The sequence below is a fragment of the Nanorana parkeri genome, unplaced genomic scaffold, assembly GCF_000935625.1.
Source record: "Nanorana parkeri isolate BGI_ZX_2015 unplaced genomic scaffold, ASM93562v1 scaffold310, whole genome shotgun sequence".
NCBI lineage: Eukaryota > Metazoa > Chordata > Amphibia > Anura > Dicroglossidae > Nanorana > Nanorana parkeri.
In genome coordinates this window covers 38,257-59,386 of record NW_017306578.1, presented here as the reverse complement: position 1 = coordinate 59,386, position 21,130 = coordinate 38,257, and the positions used below count along the sequence as shown (strand labels likewise).

Below are 21,130 nucleotides of genomic sequence, written 5' to 3'. Positions count from 1 at the left end.
AGTGCAATAGTACACCCCCCCCCCACACACCTCTACATTACTTTTATATTTATACTAGTAAAAGTTATAATCTGGGTAAAAATTGCAAATGATTTGTAATGTGTAACAAATAACACTTAACAATGACTGCTTACTTTAGGCCTCCTAAAGTAGATGCAAACCCAATCACTAAAATGCCATATAATCTTTAACCCCTTCACGACCCATGATGGGATAATCCCATCATGAATCCAGAAGGGGCTAAACAGACTACTGGTGGCTTTTAGCCGCCGGGACTCTGTTCATAATTGTAAAGCCAGCGGCCGGCTTTACAGTAGAAGCGATTGTCGGCTCGCCAGAATCGCTCGCTCAGCTCGGGGTGGGGGGTCCTTCTAGGATCCGGTAAACGAGCCGCCGACACCCCCGCCGTGTTTCCCAGGCTCCGCGGCCCCTCCACGAGCCCGGGACCGGCATCTCAGACGTCGATGGGAAGCTGGGGAGGACAGCAGTGAACATCTGTTCACCGATCTCCTCCCTGTTCTATGGGACTGGGAGCGACGTGTATTGCCTCACTTCTGGTCCCATAACTCCTGAGGACCCCCTGGAAAAGCACCTTGTTCCCATGCAGATGGGGACAAGGGCCTCTTCCTATCAACCCTGACCCGGTGGTTGTGGGGGTCTGCAGGAAGGGGAGCTCATCTGCATCACCCCACACTGTTTTTTGAATCTTATTATTTCTGTGAACAGTTAATACTTTAGTGTATTCTGTGACAGCAGTCAGAGTCTTTACATTCAGGATGGAAGTGTCCACAAAGAAGCAGAAGCTGTTACAGAATAACACAGATCTCTGAGCTTCTTTCTTTCTTACATTTTGTAACAATATTGTGTTAATTTGTTTTCATTCTGGATACAATTCAGAGAAGCCAGAGAGCAGTAAATGACAGCTCTCTGGCTTGTTGTGTTTCATTCCGAATGAAAAAGGTATGTATCCGAATTCCGTTATCAAACATTAGGATTTGTTTGGATTCGTTATTTGTGTCATTTGGAAATTCGGATGCATCCGAATTTACAGAAATTCATACAGATTTTAATTTGGAACGAAACGAATAGCACATGTCTAATCTGACGAAATATCTGTCAATGTCATATTCAATGCAAGCTGATTGTAAGCTGACCTCAAGCTCCCTGCTAGACCTCAAGACCTCTTGCTACAATACAATTACAAGACTGAGGAGGCGGGGATTCTGGCAAATCCTGTCTATAAACCGAAATGAACACTGTTGCCATGGTTTCAAGAGGGAGAGGTCAGAATTATTAATGAAAATCATAGCTGTCGGAAGAACTGAAATGTAATGGCAATTCGTAATTACAAGATGCTTTACTTACCAGTTATATATGATATATCAAGTGTATGATCAGGTCAAAAAGTTATTTTTCAATATGTTTCGCATCAGTTATTTTTGTGCGTCTGTTGTAGAGTTTCTTGCGTGAAAATCCTGCCAGTAACAGCACTTCCTGTTGCAGACTGATAACACTAGGGGGTTCATTTATACTGTAAATGCTGTTTGCACTGCACTAGCACCCCTAGATGGTGCTGATGGGGGTAGTATAGGAATTACCTATACTCGTCAGCAACATTTAGGGGTTGCTAGGGCAGTGCGAACAGCATCCTCCTGGTGTATAACTTTTTTTTATAAATGAACCCCTAAGGTTTTGCCTCAGAGCTAGCAGCAGCATCACCAGCTTGCTGAGTGACCTCCTTCAGTTGGCCATTGGGTTGCTTATCTTAGAGGCCTAATAAGCAGTCCAACAGCCAACTGAATGCGTGCACAAGACAGGACTGAAAACACAGTTGTTAATTGCTAGGCAGTGGCTTAGCATTGTAAGTCCACAACAGGTAGCGCAAATTTACATATTAACAAGTATTTGTTAAGAAGTATAGTCAACTACTAAAAGAGAAAATGGGCAGCATAATAGCAAATTTTGACAGTCTTACCAGCCAGAACTGATCTCCTCCAGCACTGAGATGCCCGTGTTCTCCTCCCTTGCCGCTTGATTGGCAGGGCCCAGATGACGTAACTCCTGTGCGTGCTCACAGGAGTTACTTCATCTTTACAAGGAATTGTACACCAAGCTGCGCATGTGCGGCTCAGTGTGTGCTCACAGGAAGAAGAATCTATGACAGAAGAGACTCACACAGTCTCTTCTGTAATTAAAAAAAAAAGCCTGCCTGTCACCACTTTTTCATTAAAGACTTTACTTCCACTTTAAGAAAAATGTATACAGGGATGCACAATGCCAAACATACTGAAAAATAGATTTTTAGGTGACATACACTTTAAGGAAGCTGCATTTTTCCTTTACAGTATACATAACAATGAACATCATACTTTTTCCTTTTTGGTCTGCTAAACACACAATTGCAAGCATTGTTATATACGGTACGTTGCAGGGGCGTCCTGAGGCTGGGTGACACCCGGAGCGGTGTCTGAGTGTCACCCCGCCGAGACGTCATCGCGCACGCGCGGCAGCATTCTGATACCTGCCGGCGGCCATCTTGGTGATGGACGCCGGCAGAGAGAGGAGGAGACAGCCACCCGGCGGGATAAGGTATGCCACCGGGTCCCCTCCTCTCTCCTGATACTGTCAGGCGTTCGGTCCATGACCGAGCACCCGACTTTTCAGAGGAGGGTGACACCAAAATGACTGTAAGTCATTTTGGTGTCACCCCTCCAATGGTGTCACTCGGGTGCGGGCCGCACCCCCTTTGTGACGCCACTGATAGGTTGATAAGTCCAAAAACAAAGCTGTTAATCTTGCCAGAAATTCAGAGATGTCCTATGTCCTCTGCACACAGGCTATTTTGTTCTTGACTACACAATTGATTAGCCTTTATGATGTACAGATCTATAAGTAGGAGTGGTTGAGTAGTTTAGCAAAAGACACTGGGTAGGGCTGACACTACTCAGTCCATAAAATGCTGTGTGTTGTCAGCCCACAACAGGACTTAGGAGCTGAGCGCATTTCTGACGCATCAACAAGTATTTTTCTGGATTTGCAGGCTCTTTAAAGGGATAAAACCTGGGGCAAAATGTGCTGGCCTTGCAGCTACGTATTGCATATTCTTTTTCATTTTGCCTTGACATACGCTTTAAATATAATATTAACTGTTATAACATCATCAATGTAACACAGCAAAATTACAGGCATTACCTAATAGCCTTACATCATCAGCATTATGCAATCTGACGATTTAGGTTTCCAGCACATGTTCTAATTTGACTGGAGCGTCTGAGAAATAAAGACAGCTCCATTGCGGAGATTTGTTTTCCCTTATTTCCTGTCCTGTGGTGCTTATACAAGAAACAAGGGTTACAGTTAGATCAGGATAGATAATCATTTTGAAACATTGTCAGAGGTTCTAACTAGTGGTGGGCCGAACAGGCCTGAGTTTGGTTCGTTTTCGAACATTCAAATGTCCGAAAAGTTCAAATTCGAACTCAATGCAAGTCAATGGGGTAGAACTTTCAGAAATGATTGTGCCCTGTAAGCGGGCTTATATGCAAGTTATTAGCCCTAAATAAGGCATGGGGGTTGGGTACTGCACTAGGGGACAGGAATCAATGAGAGAGAAAAAAACGTTTTTAAAGGAGCAGTGATTTTTACATCACTTAAAGGGTAAGAATAAAAATGAAAAATTCCTTCAAATATTGTGCCTGGGGGGTACCCAAAAACTGCCTGTGAAGTGGCACAGCTGTACGATGTACAGAACTCTGATATAGAACGCTGTATACAACTGTGATATAGAACGCTGTATACAACTGTGATATAGAACGCTGTATACAACTCTCATATAGAACGCTGTATACAACTCTCATATAGAACGCTGTATACAACTCTGCTACAGAACTCTGATATAGAACTCTGATATAGAACTCTGCTACAGAACTCTGCTACAGAACTCTGCTACAGAACTCTGCTGTAGAACTCTGCTATAGAACTCTGCTATAGAACTCTGCTATAGAACTCTGCTATAGAACGCTGCTATAGAACGCTGCTATAGAACGCTGCTATAGAACGCTGATATAGAACTCTGCTATAGAACTCTGCTATAGAACTCTGCTATAGAACTCTGCTATAGAACGCTGCTATAGAACGCTGATATAGAACGCTGATATAGAATGCCGATATAGAACTCTGCTATAGAACGCTGATATAGAACTCTGCTATAGAACGCTGATATAGAACGCTGCTATAGAACGCTGCTATAGAACTCTGCTATAGAACTCTGCTATAGAACTCTGCTATAGAACGCTGCTATAGAACGCTGCTATAGAACGCTGCTATAGAACGCTGCTATAGAACTCTGCTATAGAACTCTGCTATAGAACTCTGCTATAGAACTTTGCTATAGAACGCTGCTATAGAATGCTGATATAGAACTCTGCTATAGAACTCTGCTATAGAACTCTGCTATAGAACTCTGCTATAGAACGCTGCTATAGAACGCTGATATAGAACGCTGATATAGAATGCCGATATAGAACTCTGCTATAGAACGCTGATATAGAACTCTGATACAAAACTCTGCTATAGATTCTCTCTCTTTTCACTCCTGCAACACACTACGTAGTGCTGCGGTGTAAGCAGCCTTATATAGTGTGCTGCTGGGACTTAGCTATGAGGCATGATTGGGCAAAGTCATCACCAGTGGTCAGTTGCAAGCCTTTAGCCAATTAGAGCTTCAGAAGGCGAATTGCCTTGTGGGATGTTGCGCTGTCAAACAGACCGCGAACATCCCACAAAGTTTGTGAGTTTGGGGAACGCTCGAACTAGCGATATTCGAGTCAAACTCATGTTCGACTCGAACATACAGCCCATCCCTAGTTCTAACCCTTGCACACTTTGTTAAAATGCTTTTGCTTTTACTAAAACCCTTCCAAAAACAAAATAAAAATGTTTTAGTTGGAGTTGGACTTTAAAGCTGAACTTACAGCAAGAGGATTAATACACAAATCAAAATCCATGTAAAGTTCTGGCATTTGCACAGACCTTCCACACAGCAGAACCAAGATGGTCACCTGACTTTTCTCTAATGCCGTTATGCAATACAGCTTCATGACTGAACTGTACTGAACACATAATTGGACGGTGAAGGAGGAGCAGCAGCAAACTCATGAGCTGCATCCTCTGCCACTCGGCTCTCCCCTTCTGTCAGCACTTGTGAATGCAGCTCATCTGTGTGTCTCCTGCTGCGGCCCCTCTCCCAGTCTAAGTGTCACTGCACAGAGGTTAAAATTAAATTAGATAATTATGTTAGTTGCATTTAAAAATAAATGATCTTTTTTACTTTAAACATAACTGCAACTATTATTGGGGTTTATTATTTTCTGAGAGTTCAGCATTAAGCTTAATGACCTCCTATTGGAGGGTTAGAACCCCGAACACATCTAAATGCAATGCTAAGAGGTTTCTAAGAAAAATAGGATATCAGTAGCAAGTCATATGACTGCATGTGCTAAATTATGTATAAAACAAAACATCTATCTAGATTGATCTATCTTTCTATCTTTAAGACTCTTTAGTAAAAAAAAATATATCAGAGGGATTTACTTTTCTTATGTCAGCTCACTAATCCCATTTGCTTGGTTTCATTTAGCACAAATGCTGAAAAGGCCATTTAACACATTTCATCGACATGTAAAGGAAAAAAGCACCATGTGTTAAAGACAATATTTTTTTTTCTGTCATCGTGAAACTTCAACTGAGAATGTGCTGAGCACAAGGAAAACACCTGTAAGCAATTGTGGGTAAAATATGTGTGGGCCAAACCATAATTATTATCTTCATGATGGAGACTAAATGGATATTTAAAAAGCCAGATCCTGGAACAAATTGAATCCCAGACTGGTGATTTGACGGTTGTCAGAGTACAATTACTTAAGGTGCAGGAATAAATTCAGCAGAACGTGATGTTGTATTTAATTTTCAAATTTTTTTTTGTGTACATATGCGGTTTTTTTCCAGTGATCCTGAACAGTGGCAGCAAAACTTTATAGTTCAACTCACCAAAATGTTTTATTTGGGATTAGGTGAAAAAGAGTTAAAGCCTCGCAGAGTTTTTTTTTATGTATGTGTCACTATTGGGGAGACTTCCTGCCAGAACAAGAAATTATAAGAGGTATATTTTAATAGGAGACACAGACAAACGCATTTATATATTTGTTTAGGTTTTACATTCCCCATTCTATCTAAAACTAACAAGGAATTTGTCTGGCGTTTGGCTCTAAAGCTGGCCATACACCAGTAGAATTTTGTTCGAAGAAATTTGTTTACAGGACATTCAATCAATTTTCTAATACTTAATGGGGTCAAATCAGCAATCATTTTTGACCGCAGAGAAAAGTTTAAGAGTGAATGTGGTTTTCATTTGAGAAATCCTATTCATTTTACAAGTCTCTAATGGCATTATCGAATGTTCTGACGAGATTTTTCATATGAAAGTTCTATGGAAATCTACCATTGCATGGCCAGCTTTAGCCTCAAAATATTGCAAGAAAATTTTAAGTAGTGTAAATTTTCTTTGAATGCTGCCAACCCACCCTATATTATCTAAGAAGTATTTAGTTATTCCTCACACGTAAATTTCTAAAACATGATACTTGGACTAGAAGTGACTCCATTGCTGACTGAATGCTGCAAAATGCGAACTAATACTAGCAGCTATAAAGCCATACTGGGCTGGTTTCAGCAGTGAAGGAGCAACATTATAGGAGAAAGCGAGAGGTGTCTTAGTGATTCTTTAAATGACTATTTGTCACCAGCAACAGAATCAATAGGGTGACATGAGTCTACAGACAACAAAAAGCTTTGGCTATGTGATACGGACAATAAAATGAATAATCCATAAGCACTAACTAGATTCAATTTTGCATGCTTCCTATGGATCTAAAATCATTGTGAAACTATATAAATATAGTTAGCTAAATATATAGATTTATAGGCACTTGTCTTCTTATAGCAGAACTTCACACTTAAATTCTACTTCCCCTCCTTCTACTCCCCCCTGCTCCCCATAGTATAATCACATGGGATTTTTAAGGTAGCGGGAAGGGAAAGCAAGTATTTTTAACTGCAGTTACTTGCTCCCACTTCCTCACCTAGGAGACGATGATGCTGACTTTGGCCCATTTTTCCCTGCTCGCGAACTCTTGGGAACATGTCACACATCCCAGGGGCCTTGTCTGCCTGAAGTTGTAATCTTGCACATGTGCAGTAGGAGGCCGTCTGTAAGCCATCATGAAGTGAAAGCCGGTTTCCCGAAAGCAAGATGGCAACAAGGACGTTCAGAAGACCTGGGAAGAATGGGGTGCACGGAAGACAGTGCTGGCCTTCATGAGCTAGTAAGTCTATATTTTTTAAAAGTCAAGAGCTACAGCTGCTAAATTAAATTTTTCCAAGTGACGGATGAAGTTCCTCTTTAAGCACTTGATGGTATATAAACCTTGAAAAGCTATGCACTTTTGTTGCTGTGCCCTCAAACGTGGTAGATGCAGAAGACATTATTCGCTGAGCTTCTGGTGATTAATTTGAATCACCTCTCATTCCATGTCAAAGCAACTGGACTGAGAAGGGTGAATGCCATTCAATAAGCAGCTCGGTACCTCATGTATGAAAACTGCTAGTACTGCTATGCCTAAGGGTGGCCACGCATGTATCAATATGATAATACAAATCCATCATTCAAAGCAACTAAAATAATCAAACTCAATGAAAATTGCAAAGGTCCCCCATTTGAATGAATTACTGAGTTCTCAATCTATTTTAATGATCAACTGTAACTGAATTTTGTTGATTGATCAAACAAATATCTGCATGTTTTGGGAGAACAGATTGTAATTCAGATTGATTAAGTGATTGTTTTTAATAGATAATTTACATTCATAACTGATAGATTATATTTTAGTTTCAGCTGACCGCAAAATGTAACATTGTGGTATGTTGCATCATTCAACATTATTCATTGATAGATTGCTTGTCTGTGAACATTTGTATCTAAATTGATCACAAATCGCTATGTGTTTGGTCACCTTAAGGGCCTACAGTGATGATTCTGCAGCAGGTAAAACCCCACCAATGGCAGATTCACAGAGGTGCTACTCACACCTTCCCTACTGACATCATTTCTTTGATGACAAAAACATGGCACAACCTCGTTCACTAGGGAGGAATAACATACAATATAGAGAATACCATGTCATATAAATGCTCTCAAAGCAATGTATTTACTCATCCATTAGAATGCCAGGGAGACATACACTTAGTTAACATCTAACTTCTGACTGTTAATACACTTTAATTTTCCACAAGTTTTCCGACTTTATTATAGTCAAAGAGAGATATAAATAAAAAATGATCTATTTACTTTTAGACCCAAAATGATTATAATGTCCCTTTAACACCCTTCTAACCCCTAGACATGATAATTGAAGTTGATTTACTAAAGGAGCTGAGAATGTTCACATAAAAAAAGAGATCCACTCAGTTATTAAATGGTATGAAAATGAAAAAAATAGACAAGAGATTCATTTTCATAAGTTTGACTAATTGAAGTGATTCTTTAATCTTTATAGTGCTAACATTCTCAACTAATTTAGTAATTCAGCCTCTTCCTGATTTGTACTCATGTACTGTGGACATATCACTTAGGCAGATGTGATAACATCCTTACTTACTGTGAGCAGATGTGATGTCCGGCTGTTCATGTTGGGAGCCAGAGGTGGGTTTCCCAAACATGTGATTACTGTAATAGCTTTCCCGGTCATCACAAGACTGGGAGACCGCCCCCAGCCCAGAATGGAAACATTGACCAGGATCTGTAGGAGACAGCTCAATCACTATGTTGAGATCTGTTGAGGTTGTGGCTCTGTGCAGGCCATGTAAGGTCCACCACAGCAAACCTGTCAAATCAGGTCTGTATGGAGCTGGCTTGATCCCTAAGGGCACATTCATGCTGCAACAGAATAGGGGCCAACCCAAACTGTTGCCACAAAGTTGGAAGAGCACAATTGTCAACATTGTCTAAAATGTATTTGTATGCTGTAGCATTAACAATACCTTTCAATGGAAACACCTGAACTCAATAATTTAGAAGTGGTCCACATAATTTTGTCCATATAGTGAGCGAGCTATTTATATTACATGAGGAAAAATCCAATTGCTTAAGTACTCACGACATGTTGCGAAAGGTTTTTCACTTAACTAGACATTTTTGGGAATCAAAACAAGCAGTGCTTTGGCATGCCTCCTCTTCAACATATGTATTGGTTTACATATTAGTATAGGGTGACACTTGGCAACATGTGAGATGTCAGGATAGAGTGAAGTGGAAAAAAAGTATAAAACAGCAATGCAGCCTCAATTACTGCAAGACACAGATCACTTAATTGGCTGATGACACAAACTCCTCACCAAGTGTACCCTGTTTATCTACACTAGTGTCCAGGAATGATTCAGTAAATGGACCTTGTGCATAAAAAAAACCTGTAAGATAGGAAAATAAAGGAATTGCCATAGCAACAGATTCAGTTCCAGATTGCACAGCTTATAAAATTAAAGCAAACTTCTGATTGGTGTATTGATCAACACTGTTACTTTTACTAATCTAACTGAATACATTATGGGTAACCATTAGGTACCAGTTTAGCCCACTGAGCAATCTGACTGTCTGAGCTCTTGTACAGTCTTTGTAGTGGGAATATTTTCTAATAACTGTAATTAAACTGTTCATTTTCATATTAATACACATAGTTCAACTACCCATTCCGGCATTTCTATTCTTCAAATACATCTAAAAACACTCTTTTATATTGAAAATTACACTGAGTGGCCAGATTATTAGGACCACCCCATCAGTACTTCGCTGGGCCACGAGATGACTCCACGAGATGACTTCGTTGGGCCGACTCGTGACTCCACGAGATGTTGAAAGGTGATGCGAGGAATCTGACACTGTACTGTTGCCCTTCTGTTGTCTTGTACCAGTCTTGACACTCTCCGTTCTGCCCTAACATTGACTAGTCGCTGACGGCCACAATTCCCACGTTCAGACCCAGATTTTCGGCTGACAGTCCAGTCTTTAAACACTTTAACAACAGCTGCTCTTGAACATTTAACAAATTATGCTGTTTTGCTGATACTCGCTCCATGGCTTGAGCGCCAACAATCATCCCACGTTCAGAGCCTGTTAAATCGCCTTGTTTGCCCATATCTTCAGAAAAAAATCACTTCTACTGTCGTGGAAAACAACCTGCTTCCCTATTTATAATGGTCTGGCCCTCTAGCAACTTCAGCGCAAAATTATAGCTAATTATAGCTAATTTGCCTACAAACGTCAGGTGGTCATAATAATCTGGCCACTCAGTGTATAGTCTATTCAGACACCACACTCATCTCTGTTTTATCTCTTCCTCCTTATCGGTGGTAAGGGCACATTTCAGAAAAATAGATTTGGTTAAAGACTGGGTTTGTTTTGGCTGCACTACATTTTGTGTTTCAGCCACTGACTCATATAAATGATTAGATCATTCCAGGCATATATCATCTGAAGAATACTTTCTTAGGATGAGTGGTCTAATAATAGTTTTTAGACAGATTAACCCATGTGAAGGGGTCTCTTTTTATTCTGCAGAAACAGTATGCCTGTGTGTAAGCTTTTAAATTCCTCAAACTATACAATCCTTTATGTTTTATTACTTTAACTACATTAGCCTATGGATGGGTATAATCCATAAGGTTCTAAAGATTTTTTGCAAAATTATATGATGCCTTTTGTTTTAGGAAGGCTATCTTCATCGTTTGTGATGCCCTGGCATGTGTACAGTAGAGACAGAGAATGCAGACATAACCAGGATTGTGTTCTGCACGCCATTTACCCACCCCAGGGTCACTTGTAAACTAAAGAGAGTGGGTGAAAGAGGAGCATCTATGCTTACCTTTCCGATGTCCTGTGTCAAACTCCCCAGCTGCTACACTTCCAGATGTGATTACCTGCCCTAGTGCTGCGCACTGTATTTTCTCTTACCGACTAGTATGTCACCACAGGAAGAGCCACAGCGTCCAATGGGGGAGACCATATTGGGAACACCCAGAAGTGTAAGAAACCCACAGCTGGCAGGGAGCAGCAAAGTGGCAGCATTTGAAAACACAGGCCACTGTCAAGGTAAAACTGGCCATACACTGCTCGAATTGTGGCCTGCTAGCTCAGCTGAAATTTAAGCTCTGTGGCCCTGTTGCACCACTCCAGTCGTCAATTTTTCAATCAACTTTTGTTGATGGAGCTCAGCTAAAAATTGTTGGCAAAACAATGACTGCAGCCAATTATTCACTGTGCAGGTATTCTGACAGTGGCCAAAATACAATAGCCAGCCAGGAAGATTCCCCTATCCACACTGTTTAGCATGGATGAGGGAACTAAGCTAATTTTCTCATTCAGCCCACAAAGCTGAACGAGAAAAAGTGCCATATGTATGGCCAGCTTTAGTATAGATGCTTTTCTTTTACAGGCTGTGCTTACTTTACAGATAAACCTGTGGTGACTGGGCCACTTTAAGCACTTCCACGTTGTAAAGCCTAACAAAGCACCTGCAAAAGTTCAGCAACTCCTTATGGTGTGATGATGTTGTAACATGCATAAAGGTGTCTATGTATCATGTATAATGGAATCATTTTGTTTGATTGAACCAATGATGTAACAGTAGGTATGAAATCAAAACTGATAAATGGTTTTAGGCTTGTACCTCTTGCCAGGACAAATTTTACAGATACTTCCATTAAGTGACACTGTGAGGTTACACACAGTGCATAGATTTTCGCACACATTATTTCAGAACCTTCTCTGCTTTTGTCCTTAGGATATTGATGTAGGCATTGCCCTGACTGTTCTTAAAGCTAAACTCTGGGCTAGTGTAAATTCTCACCTTGCTCTACCTGCACTGAAAGGGTTATGTGTTTGTTTAGACAAGGGGGATAGGATTAAGGTGAAATACATTCCCTATTCCTTGGTCTAGCAGACTTTCTCCTTTTAGAATGACTGGTCCCATGAAGCTGCTCCTCTAATGGTTACAGCTTTCTGACATCATGTACAATGCAGAACCAGTGGTCCTGCATTTTGCATGAGTACACTGAGGGCCCACCTACCTTCCCCAAGTGCAGGAGAGCAAAGAGTGCCAGCTGCCAGGGGAGATGGAATAAATTAATTATTGTGCTTATTCCAATCACGCTAGATATAACGAGCATGAATAAAATAACCACTATTAAGAAGTATTTGATAAATTATCACCACAAAGTTCTATTAATCAAGACACTATATTTTCCCCAAAGGTGGCAAAAAGAATACAAGTGGATTGGTCCTCTGGTATTTTTACAATGGTTACTACATGTTCCTCTATGCTCTGCTTTGTTTTTATATTCTGTGAATATAATAAGGCCAATACAATAATGCATGTGATATTTTAATTACCATGCACTTGGTACTTCTAAAGATCAAATATTTTCAATTCACTTAAAGTTTTATCACATGAATCTACTTACATCAGCACAAATGCAATACATAATCCACTTTTGTGGTGGCTTGTAAATAAAAATGAATTAAAAATATTAACACATGGGTTTTCGAATGTTAAAATACCTCTACCTTTTGGTTAGTGGTAACTGTGAGTGGCTACTCATCGAGACAAAATGTAACAGACTTAATTCACAAAGCTTCAACTCAAACATATGGATCTTTATTTAGCCACGTGACTTTCATTTTTTAATCTCATTGCACTTAGCTGAAATGAACTGTCGCTTCTTTTAACAAAATACAGATTTACCTGCTGTGTTAGCTTTGTGAATTTAGATATTTTAATGAGTAATAAGGGAAAAGAAGTGGTTAAACAGCAATTTTTTTTTCTTTTTAAATGATAAAATAAAAAGTGCAATTTAGATAATGCAAGCAGCTTAGTGAATTGAAAGCAAATGTAAATACACAAGTATTTAAATAGTAAGTAAAATAAATTGAATGTAAATACAGACAAAAATATTTATTACTTGGGTTCCTTACACATGTAATCATTTAATTTACCATTTTATTCTTTTAACTACGAAAGAACATTTACAGTGTTTGGTATATTGGTTTATACAGAAAATATTACAATGCTACTTCAAATGAAATATCTGTAAATTGAGAAAAGAAGTACCAAGAACTTGGTGCTCAAATCTAAGTGATCAGGCACCCATACACATTTATGTCATACATGGTACAAGAATAGCAGTGAGTTTCTTACATTTAATGCGTTCTTGGCAGCTTCTGCTTCTGATCGACTATCAAAACTTACAAATCCAACAGGCTGTAAAAGAAAAGTAAAAGTTCCATTAAAAAGAAAAATTAAAATTGTCTTTAATGGACAACATAAAGTGTTACACAGAATATATAGAATTACATTGTCTGTGAAGGTTCTTTTTCACCCAGGTCATGGTACATCTGTAAAAAAACAAATCAAGGCATCTGGACTTGCTGTATTTTTCTTGAAGACGTTTCACTGGTCATCCAACCAGCTTTCTCAATTCAGAATGACTTGTACAAAAATTCTCTGGGAATAAATATAGTGAATGTTGCCCCAATCAACATAATTTTTGTTATCATAAACAGCATGGGGTCAATCAATGCAATCAACACCTTATCTCCATGAGGTCTCTGTCCCCATGCCGGTAATGATAAACAGGTTATGTTGATTGGGGCAACATTCACCATATTTATTCCCAGATAATTTTTGTACAAGTCATTCTGAAATGAGAAAGCTGGTTGGATGAACAGGGAAGCGTCTTCAAGAAAACTACAGGAAGTCCAGTTGCCTTGATTACCGTAATTTTTTTCAGATATAGAATGACATTGTTCTTATTTTGAAACAATTTCCAATAAATATTGTAAATAATGATTTATATGCTTTTGTTCTCACTCCTACAATTAGAAGCAATATCACACACCCTTAGCAGAGTGAGGTCTCCTTCACACTGGCATACAAATGACAAAATGTGGTAAAGTGCATAACAACCTTCTGATGCGCTGTAAAAAAAATGCTAATTTTCGTGCAATATGTGTATATATAGTTGATCTGGGGAGAGTAGGAATGATTTCTCAACAAAGCTGGATTTTAAATTTAAAGCACAATGTCCAGGGGTCAGGTTGGGTTGAAACTTTCTGCTGTCAGACTATTGCACCTTAAAAATATGAGCAGCGCTTTGTGTCTCAGCAGTTCCCATAAATATTCCACTGATAGGAATTAAACCTGCACGTTATGGGGAAGGAAGATCTTAAGTCAGGTAAATTGTTGCAGATATCCAATATCTGACTGCCATCTATATTTCACTAGGTCTTCTGTATATATATCTTCATGCTATGTTGATGTGACTCACAGATCGGAAACTTGGCCACAACTACAATTTGGACATGTCTGACCCTTACAGATCTCATCGGTTATTTAAAGTGTGTCCCGGTGGTGCTTCCTGATTCATCCAGATAGCATCACAATGAAGGTTCATCATTTGAATGAACACATGTTTGTATTGCATATGTTTTTTTGATCATCTTATGAATGTATTTAATCAAGTCTCATAATTGTGCAGCGAAGAGGAACATCACATGAACAGCTTGTGCAGGCCAAGAACATTATCAGTGTCTCATTTTCCTTTCAGTGAGTTAATATGAATACTCACCGACCATGAATGACCTGTCTATGACATAGAAAACATTAAACAACAGGAATTTATTTAGGGGAATTGTGGTTAAAATTGAAAGTTCACTTGGTTCTGACCTTGTAAAATAGCATGGAGGATCACCCACCTCCCACTTCTACTACCAATTACATTGCAAACTACTGGACCTGCTTCCCACAGCTATTTCCATTGTTTAAAAGGCTTCAATAGAATCTTAACATCAGATATATTTATGTAAAATAAGTGCATGTATGTAAGGTGTTAGTGTAAAAAGTACAGGTATTTATAACATCCCACAGGGATCACAGATAATGTTTTCATGTGCTCTTTTCATGAAAATGGTGGCAGGTTTGTTCAGGCATAATCCAAGGTCAGCATCTACTTCCTGGACAGGGATGCCAGCTCAGAGATAATGCAGCCATGTAATTTCTGGTGCCTCTCCATCTCTTGGATGTGTTCGTAATTGTCTGACACAGGCCACCCAAGCCGGGAAGTACCACACCTGCTCGCCTCTACATCACCATCAAGCTAGTCGGACCACTCCAACAATTAACCAGGCTTCACCTATTGGTCCACAACAATTCTTCTCCCCGGTCGTGGTGCTTCCTTTTTTTCTCCTTTTTGTTACACGTGTCGGACACCCCGGTCCATCAGGAAGCCGCACACCAATACCACCCCATGCCCACACATATATGTGTGTGTGTATACCCCCTTCAGAGCGTTGGTTATCTGGACTGCCCCTATAACTTTTCATCTGACACAGGCCAGCCTCCTGCTGAATTGTTACAAAGTTATTTTCAACAAAAGTGACAGTTATTTTCACATGAGACCAATAGGGTTTAAAATTTATAGTCATGTGGCTGAAAATAAAGATCCTTATCCGTGTGTAATGATCATTCATGATTTGAGCCTACGGTGTACTTGTCTAAAGGTGACAATGATTTTTAATGATAAAAGTTACCGCTTTCTTTAAAAATCATACCATTGCTGTGTATTGTAATATGTCACAAATGTATTCCTGCAGATTTGTAAAGTTACCTAAAGGTCTCCCCCTATCTGATAATAAGTTAGACTGCTGAATCTGCAATACCAGACTTTATTATCAGATTAGCTGCTAGTGGTTTTGTTCGGACAGACTGCCTTTTCAGATTGTGCAAGGTTTGCCTGCCAGCTGGCAACTGCGGGGCTGGGGATGAGAGCAGCTACAGCTGTCTAATGCAGAAAGCTTCCAACCCTTCCAGCAGTAGCAGAAAGTAGAGGTAGCATGAAAAAGAATGGTTTAATCTGTAAAAATGGGGTGAGGTTGGAGGGACAAATTAGCTGACAGGCTGCTTCCATAACTGCTAAGCGCTTACATTTATAAGTAGGGATGCACCAAAGTCTTTGGCCAAATGCCGAAATTGCGGTGCATGCCTGGTTTCTCCCCTTCCCACTGGGCACTGCTCTGTGTCCCCTCTGACACAGCGCAGCGTCCAGCAGGAAGGAAAGAAACTGTCACAGGAGGCTGAGAGGTGCAGGGAGGAGAGTGTTATGAGCGGCCGGTGTGTCACAGGAGGCCAAGTGGGGCGGTGCAGAAGGAGAGCACTGCAAATCAGGATGGAGAGCGGTGTAGGGGCGGAGACAGCTGTCACAAGAGGCCAAGCCGGCTCAGCCTCCTGTGGCAGCGAGTCAGGATGGAGAGTGGTACAAGCAGTCAGCGAACAGTGATCGCTGACTACTTGTAAATAATTGAGGACAGAGTATGTTTACTGTGTCCCCAATTATGAATGAATGGGAAGCGCTCTACTGTACATCACTTCCTGTTCATTCATGTTTGTGGATATAGTATGTTTACTATCTCCACAAGTTATGAATGAACAAACACTCAGTATAGAGGCTTCCTATTCATTATAACAGGGGCTGCAGAAAAAGAGATTGAGGACTCTGTCCTCATTCTCTTTTTTTATTTTAAAAAGGAAATATCAGGTGTCTGTTTACACCCCTAATATTTCCCCGAAGCCCCCAAAAGTAAAGTAAAAAAAATACAAATATTTATTAATAAATAACTAAAAAAAATGATATTTAAAAACAAGTAAAAAGGTTAGAAAAAAATATAATATTCAAAAAATTTAAAAGGTTAGAAAAAATAATAATTTCTGTTTCAGCCTGACTTTTGGTTTCAAAGTTTCATTTCGGTGCACCTCTATTTATAAGGTATGTCACACATTCTATATACAGAGTGGTCAAAAGTCACTTTAAAGCTGAACACTAGGCATATACAGTATGTAAAGTATACATCATGGAACTCTGAATTCATTAATAAATTATTACATGTATTTTTTTTAAATGCTTCTAATGTAAATTCCTGAATTTTGACTTTATTTTAGTCTCATTTAAAGAGGAACAAATACACATTTAGAGATTTTTAGTAATATTAATCTACAAACAGATACTTATAGATAATTGCCAGCTTTTTATTCTTTGCACACTGTACCTTATTTTTCTTTTCCTTCCCTTTCTTCCCACAGTGGGCATTTTTACTAAGGGCAGTTGAATCCTTCTCCCTTTACTTCCTGCTACTCTGGCACATGTGACTAGGACATGTGACATCCATGCACATGATCTCGGGAGGAAAATGTGTTTCCCTGAGATCTAGTGAGATTACAGATGAGATTTCCCAGCAATGCTCTGCTGATGTAATCTTCCCAGTGTGCGAAACACTTGTGTACATTACATCACTAATGCCCAAGAGAACCAGGAAGTGTAAAAACAGTAATTGTAAGTAAAATAAAAATATGTTTGTTTAACTAATGCATGTAAAAGGATTTGATACCAGCATGCAGAGCTGAATGCTAATGTGATTTTTAGTGAAAGGGGTTAAAGGTCTGCTTTAACCCCCTGTACAGCAGCACTGGAAGCACTAGGAGCCAATTGGTTGAGCTCCATGCAATTATGTTGAAAAGGAACAAGCTGACAGGAGGAGACAGCAGTGTGAACAGAGGGATAACCTCATTAGTCACCTCCAGCTCCTTCATTGTCCAGTCACCAAGCTGGGGCAGTGGCATCCCGAGGCCGGGTCTCCAGACTGGGTGACACCACGCCATGTCGTTATCGTGAGTGTGCGCGACGTCATCGCGTATGTGCGGCCATCTGATTGATGCCTCTGCCGGCGTCCATCTTGGTGATGGACGCCGGCAGAGAGAGGAGTGACATTCACCCGGCGGGAGGAGGTATGCCGGCGGGTCCCCTCCTCTCTCTTGACACTGTCGGGCTCTCGGTCCATGACCAAGTGCCCGACTTTTTAGAAGGGGTGACAACAAAATGACTGTCAGTTATTTTAGTGTCACCCCTACAATGGTGCCACCCGGGTGCGGGCTGCACCCCCCGCAACACCCCTTGTGACGCCACTGAGCTGGGGGCCAGGTGATGTCAGCAGTGTATTACTTCCCTAAAACTATGGGGAAGTAGGAAATCATTTCAGTATTCTGCTTGGCCTGCATAGCCAGCATACCAGTGAGGGGATTGCTAATGTGCCATAGCCCCTAGGGTAGCTATTATTGTGTGCATTCAGGCATAGTTATCTAAATTTGGCTTTGTTCCTGAACCTAAAGTTCAGGTAACTCATATACAGTAAGGAGGTCTAAGAGATATAATGAGGGAGAATAATCCTTCTTACCTGCTTTGATGTGAGTTTTATTAATGAACCTTCATAACCCTGAAATGCAAAAAAGAAATCTAATTAAAACCTCATAAGATCCTCTTATAGAGTGAATATCAACCTGTTGCCTGTAAAACACACACACACACACACACACACACACACACACACACACACACACACTTGTTCATGCAGATTTAGGTTTTTATTTACTCATTAACCAGAAGTCTCCATTCACAATTATGTGATGCGGGAACACGTGTGATGCTAGATGCGCTGCCATTATTTCTTAACAGCACCCTAACGTGCCGCTATCACATGTGCTTTGTATTGTACCACATTGCACAGCAACCTTTTGCCATGCGATGTGGTGCAATGCGATATTAAAAAAAAAGGTGTCAACACTTCTTTCAGTGCAATTTAGCTGCAGTAGCAGCCCATTTAAAGACGAACTCCAGGATTAATTCAATTTAACCCTTGCAGTGAGGCTACATTTTGGTCTAGGAATGAAAATAAAGATAATATACTCACCTGATCCTTAATCCCGTTTGGCTGCTAGACCGGTCCCCACCGCCTCTTCTTCCCTGGCGGCATAGGACCTGTGACGTCATCATGCCTAATGCTGGTTTATTAGACATGAGAATGCTGAGGGACATACCACAGCCGGAACAGGGGAGAAGAGAGGTTAGCGGTCCCTGCTACAGGACCATGGAGTAGGTGAGTGTATCTTCTTTATTTTCAATCCTAGGCCAAAACTATTACTTAACCCTTGCAGTGTGGTGTAGCCCAACTGCAAGGGTTAATTAGAATAAAACCTGGAGTTCCTCTTGATGAATAGGCTGCCTACCGCAGTGCACCACAAGTGAACCCTGCAGCACCTCTGTGATGTCGTGTCGTAGAGGTGTGAACGAGGGCTAAATGAGAATCTCCCTGCTACTACTTGATCCATTCTCTGGATCTGTGCTTTCTCTACCTCTCTTGCTGCTTCTTAATCATTATCCCACCAGTTGTCAAAGACTGGGTATTACATTAGAAAGCAAAGCCTAACTTGACTTTGCTCAGGCATTCACAGCTTACACAGCATAGGCCTTTATTTATACTTACTATATCATCCACCAGGTGGAGCTCTAGACTCCTTTTCATATGCTTCCAGGACTAGTCATATCTGCTCTGCTGAAAAATTGTGTTTTTTTTTACAGAGCGTGATGACTCAAGCTCTAATGTACACTCAGAACTGAATGAAACTAAAGAGGGACTCATCACCCCTGCCTGTCAGCTCTGTTCAGACAGGGCCATATTTGTATTTAGAGTGTCTAAAGTCAGCTCACTTTTTAGAAAACTCATGATGATCGGTGATCCCAGTGTCATTGGTGCACCCGGTCTTAAAATGTTATCTATAAAATAAATATTTTATCTAAATAATAAAATACAAAACTTACAGGGTTATTCACAAAAGGGTGAAGAGTTTGGAGAAGGCAGGAGAAGTGAACAATCTAGGACAACATAGCTGAACTGCAAAAATTCTCCAACTCCGCTCACCTTCTAGATCGGCTATGTTGTCCTAGATTGTTCACTTCTCCTGCCTTCTCCAAACTCTTCACCCTTCAGTGAATAACGCTGTTAGTATAAAATGTGTTTTACTGGTGATTCCCAGCAAATAAAAGGTTTTTATTTACCTACTAAGCTGGTGATAATATCTGTTTTTTCTTATCATATTATGGTGTAGGCAGTGCCGGATTTACTTTCTCTGCGGCCCCAAGGCCAGGTTCCTCAATGCGCTCCCCTGCCCACCAACCCTCCGCCCCCCCCCATGGAGAATGGCAGACCTGCCATCCTTTAAAGCCCAGTTGAACCTTCAGTTTAAAACAGCTAAATACTTTGCAGGTCTTTCTTTAGAAAGTTGCCACTGTCTAAGTGAAAAAGCCTATTTCCTGCTTGCATGCTATAGAAAAGGAAGCTGTGTTCTCTCTGCAGAGGTGAAACATACTCCCTGCAGAATCTAGAGCTCTCTAATTGGCAAGGAGCATGAGCTTTGCTCATTGCAGATCTACAGGCTTTTCACTCAGGCAGTAACTGCTTTCTAAAGAAAACATACTGTAATACTGTGTAAAACCTTTACGTTTTAATGCACCTGGAATGCATTTGTCAAATTTAAATTAAAAGTTCATGTGGGCTTTAAATGTATATTACTGAAACTTAAGACGCAGGTCATGGGGCCCATAGGACAAGAAATCTCATGACAAATTAAATGTAACTGACCATGTCCATATACTTCAAGGCCCACTGTGAACAATTTCAAATCCCACTGAGAATAATTCAAGGAGCTAGAGTTTTTTTTGGTGAAGGAGACATGCAAAATCTCTTTCGTCCAAAAATCTTTGCCCCATGTCCCTTGCAGTTCTCTATTACCTATGTACACTGCACATCGCATTGGCTGTGCAAGGCACATCCTTTCTGTATTCTCTGCATGGTGGGGACCATGTAACTCGTGGACCCCAGACCTGTTATTGCTGCAGGGTGGCACAGTGGCAGATAAGTGTGCCATAATGTGCAAGTATGCACAGCACCCAACCTATGTGTGCCAGATCCTTCGGCAGCTTTGTGAATAGACCCCTTAGTTTCATTTAAAACCAACCTGTCAGCCATTTTAAACATTTAGCCTTACAAAAACTGCTTTCACTTAAAATGGGCCAGAATTCCCACCAAACACATATCTCAAGAATCCAGGACTGTATTTTATTAGTCCCAGGCTATCACAAA

General features: G+C 40.4%; 1 protein-coding gene across 1 annotated transcript in view; it reads right to left on the bottom strand.

The window, feature by feature from the left end:
* Positions 1-21,130, bottom strand: part of RBPMS (RNA binding protein with multiple splicing) — a gene marked incomplete at its 5' end in the record, with an annotated part of 52,798 nt that overhangs the window by 29,896 nt on the left and 1,772 nt on the right. The window contains 2 exon segments of the mRNA XM_018557896.1: positions 13,305-13,367; positions 18,389-18,427. Coding sequence (XP_018413398.1) covers positions 13,305-13,367; positions 18,389-18,427 — 102 coding nt within the window.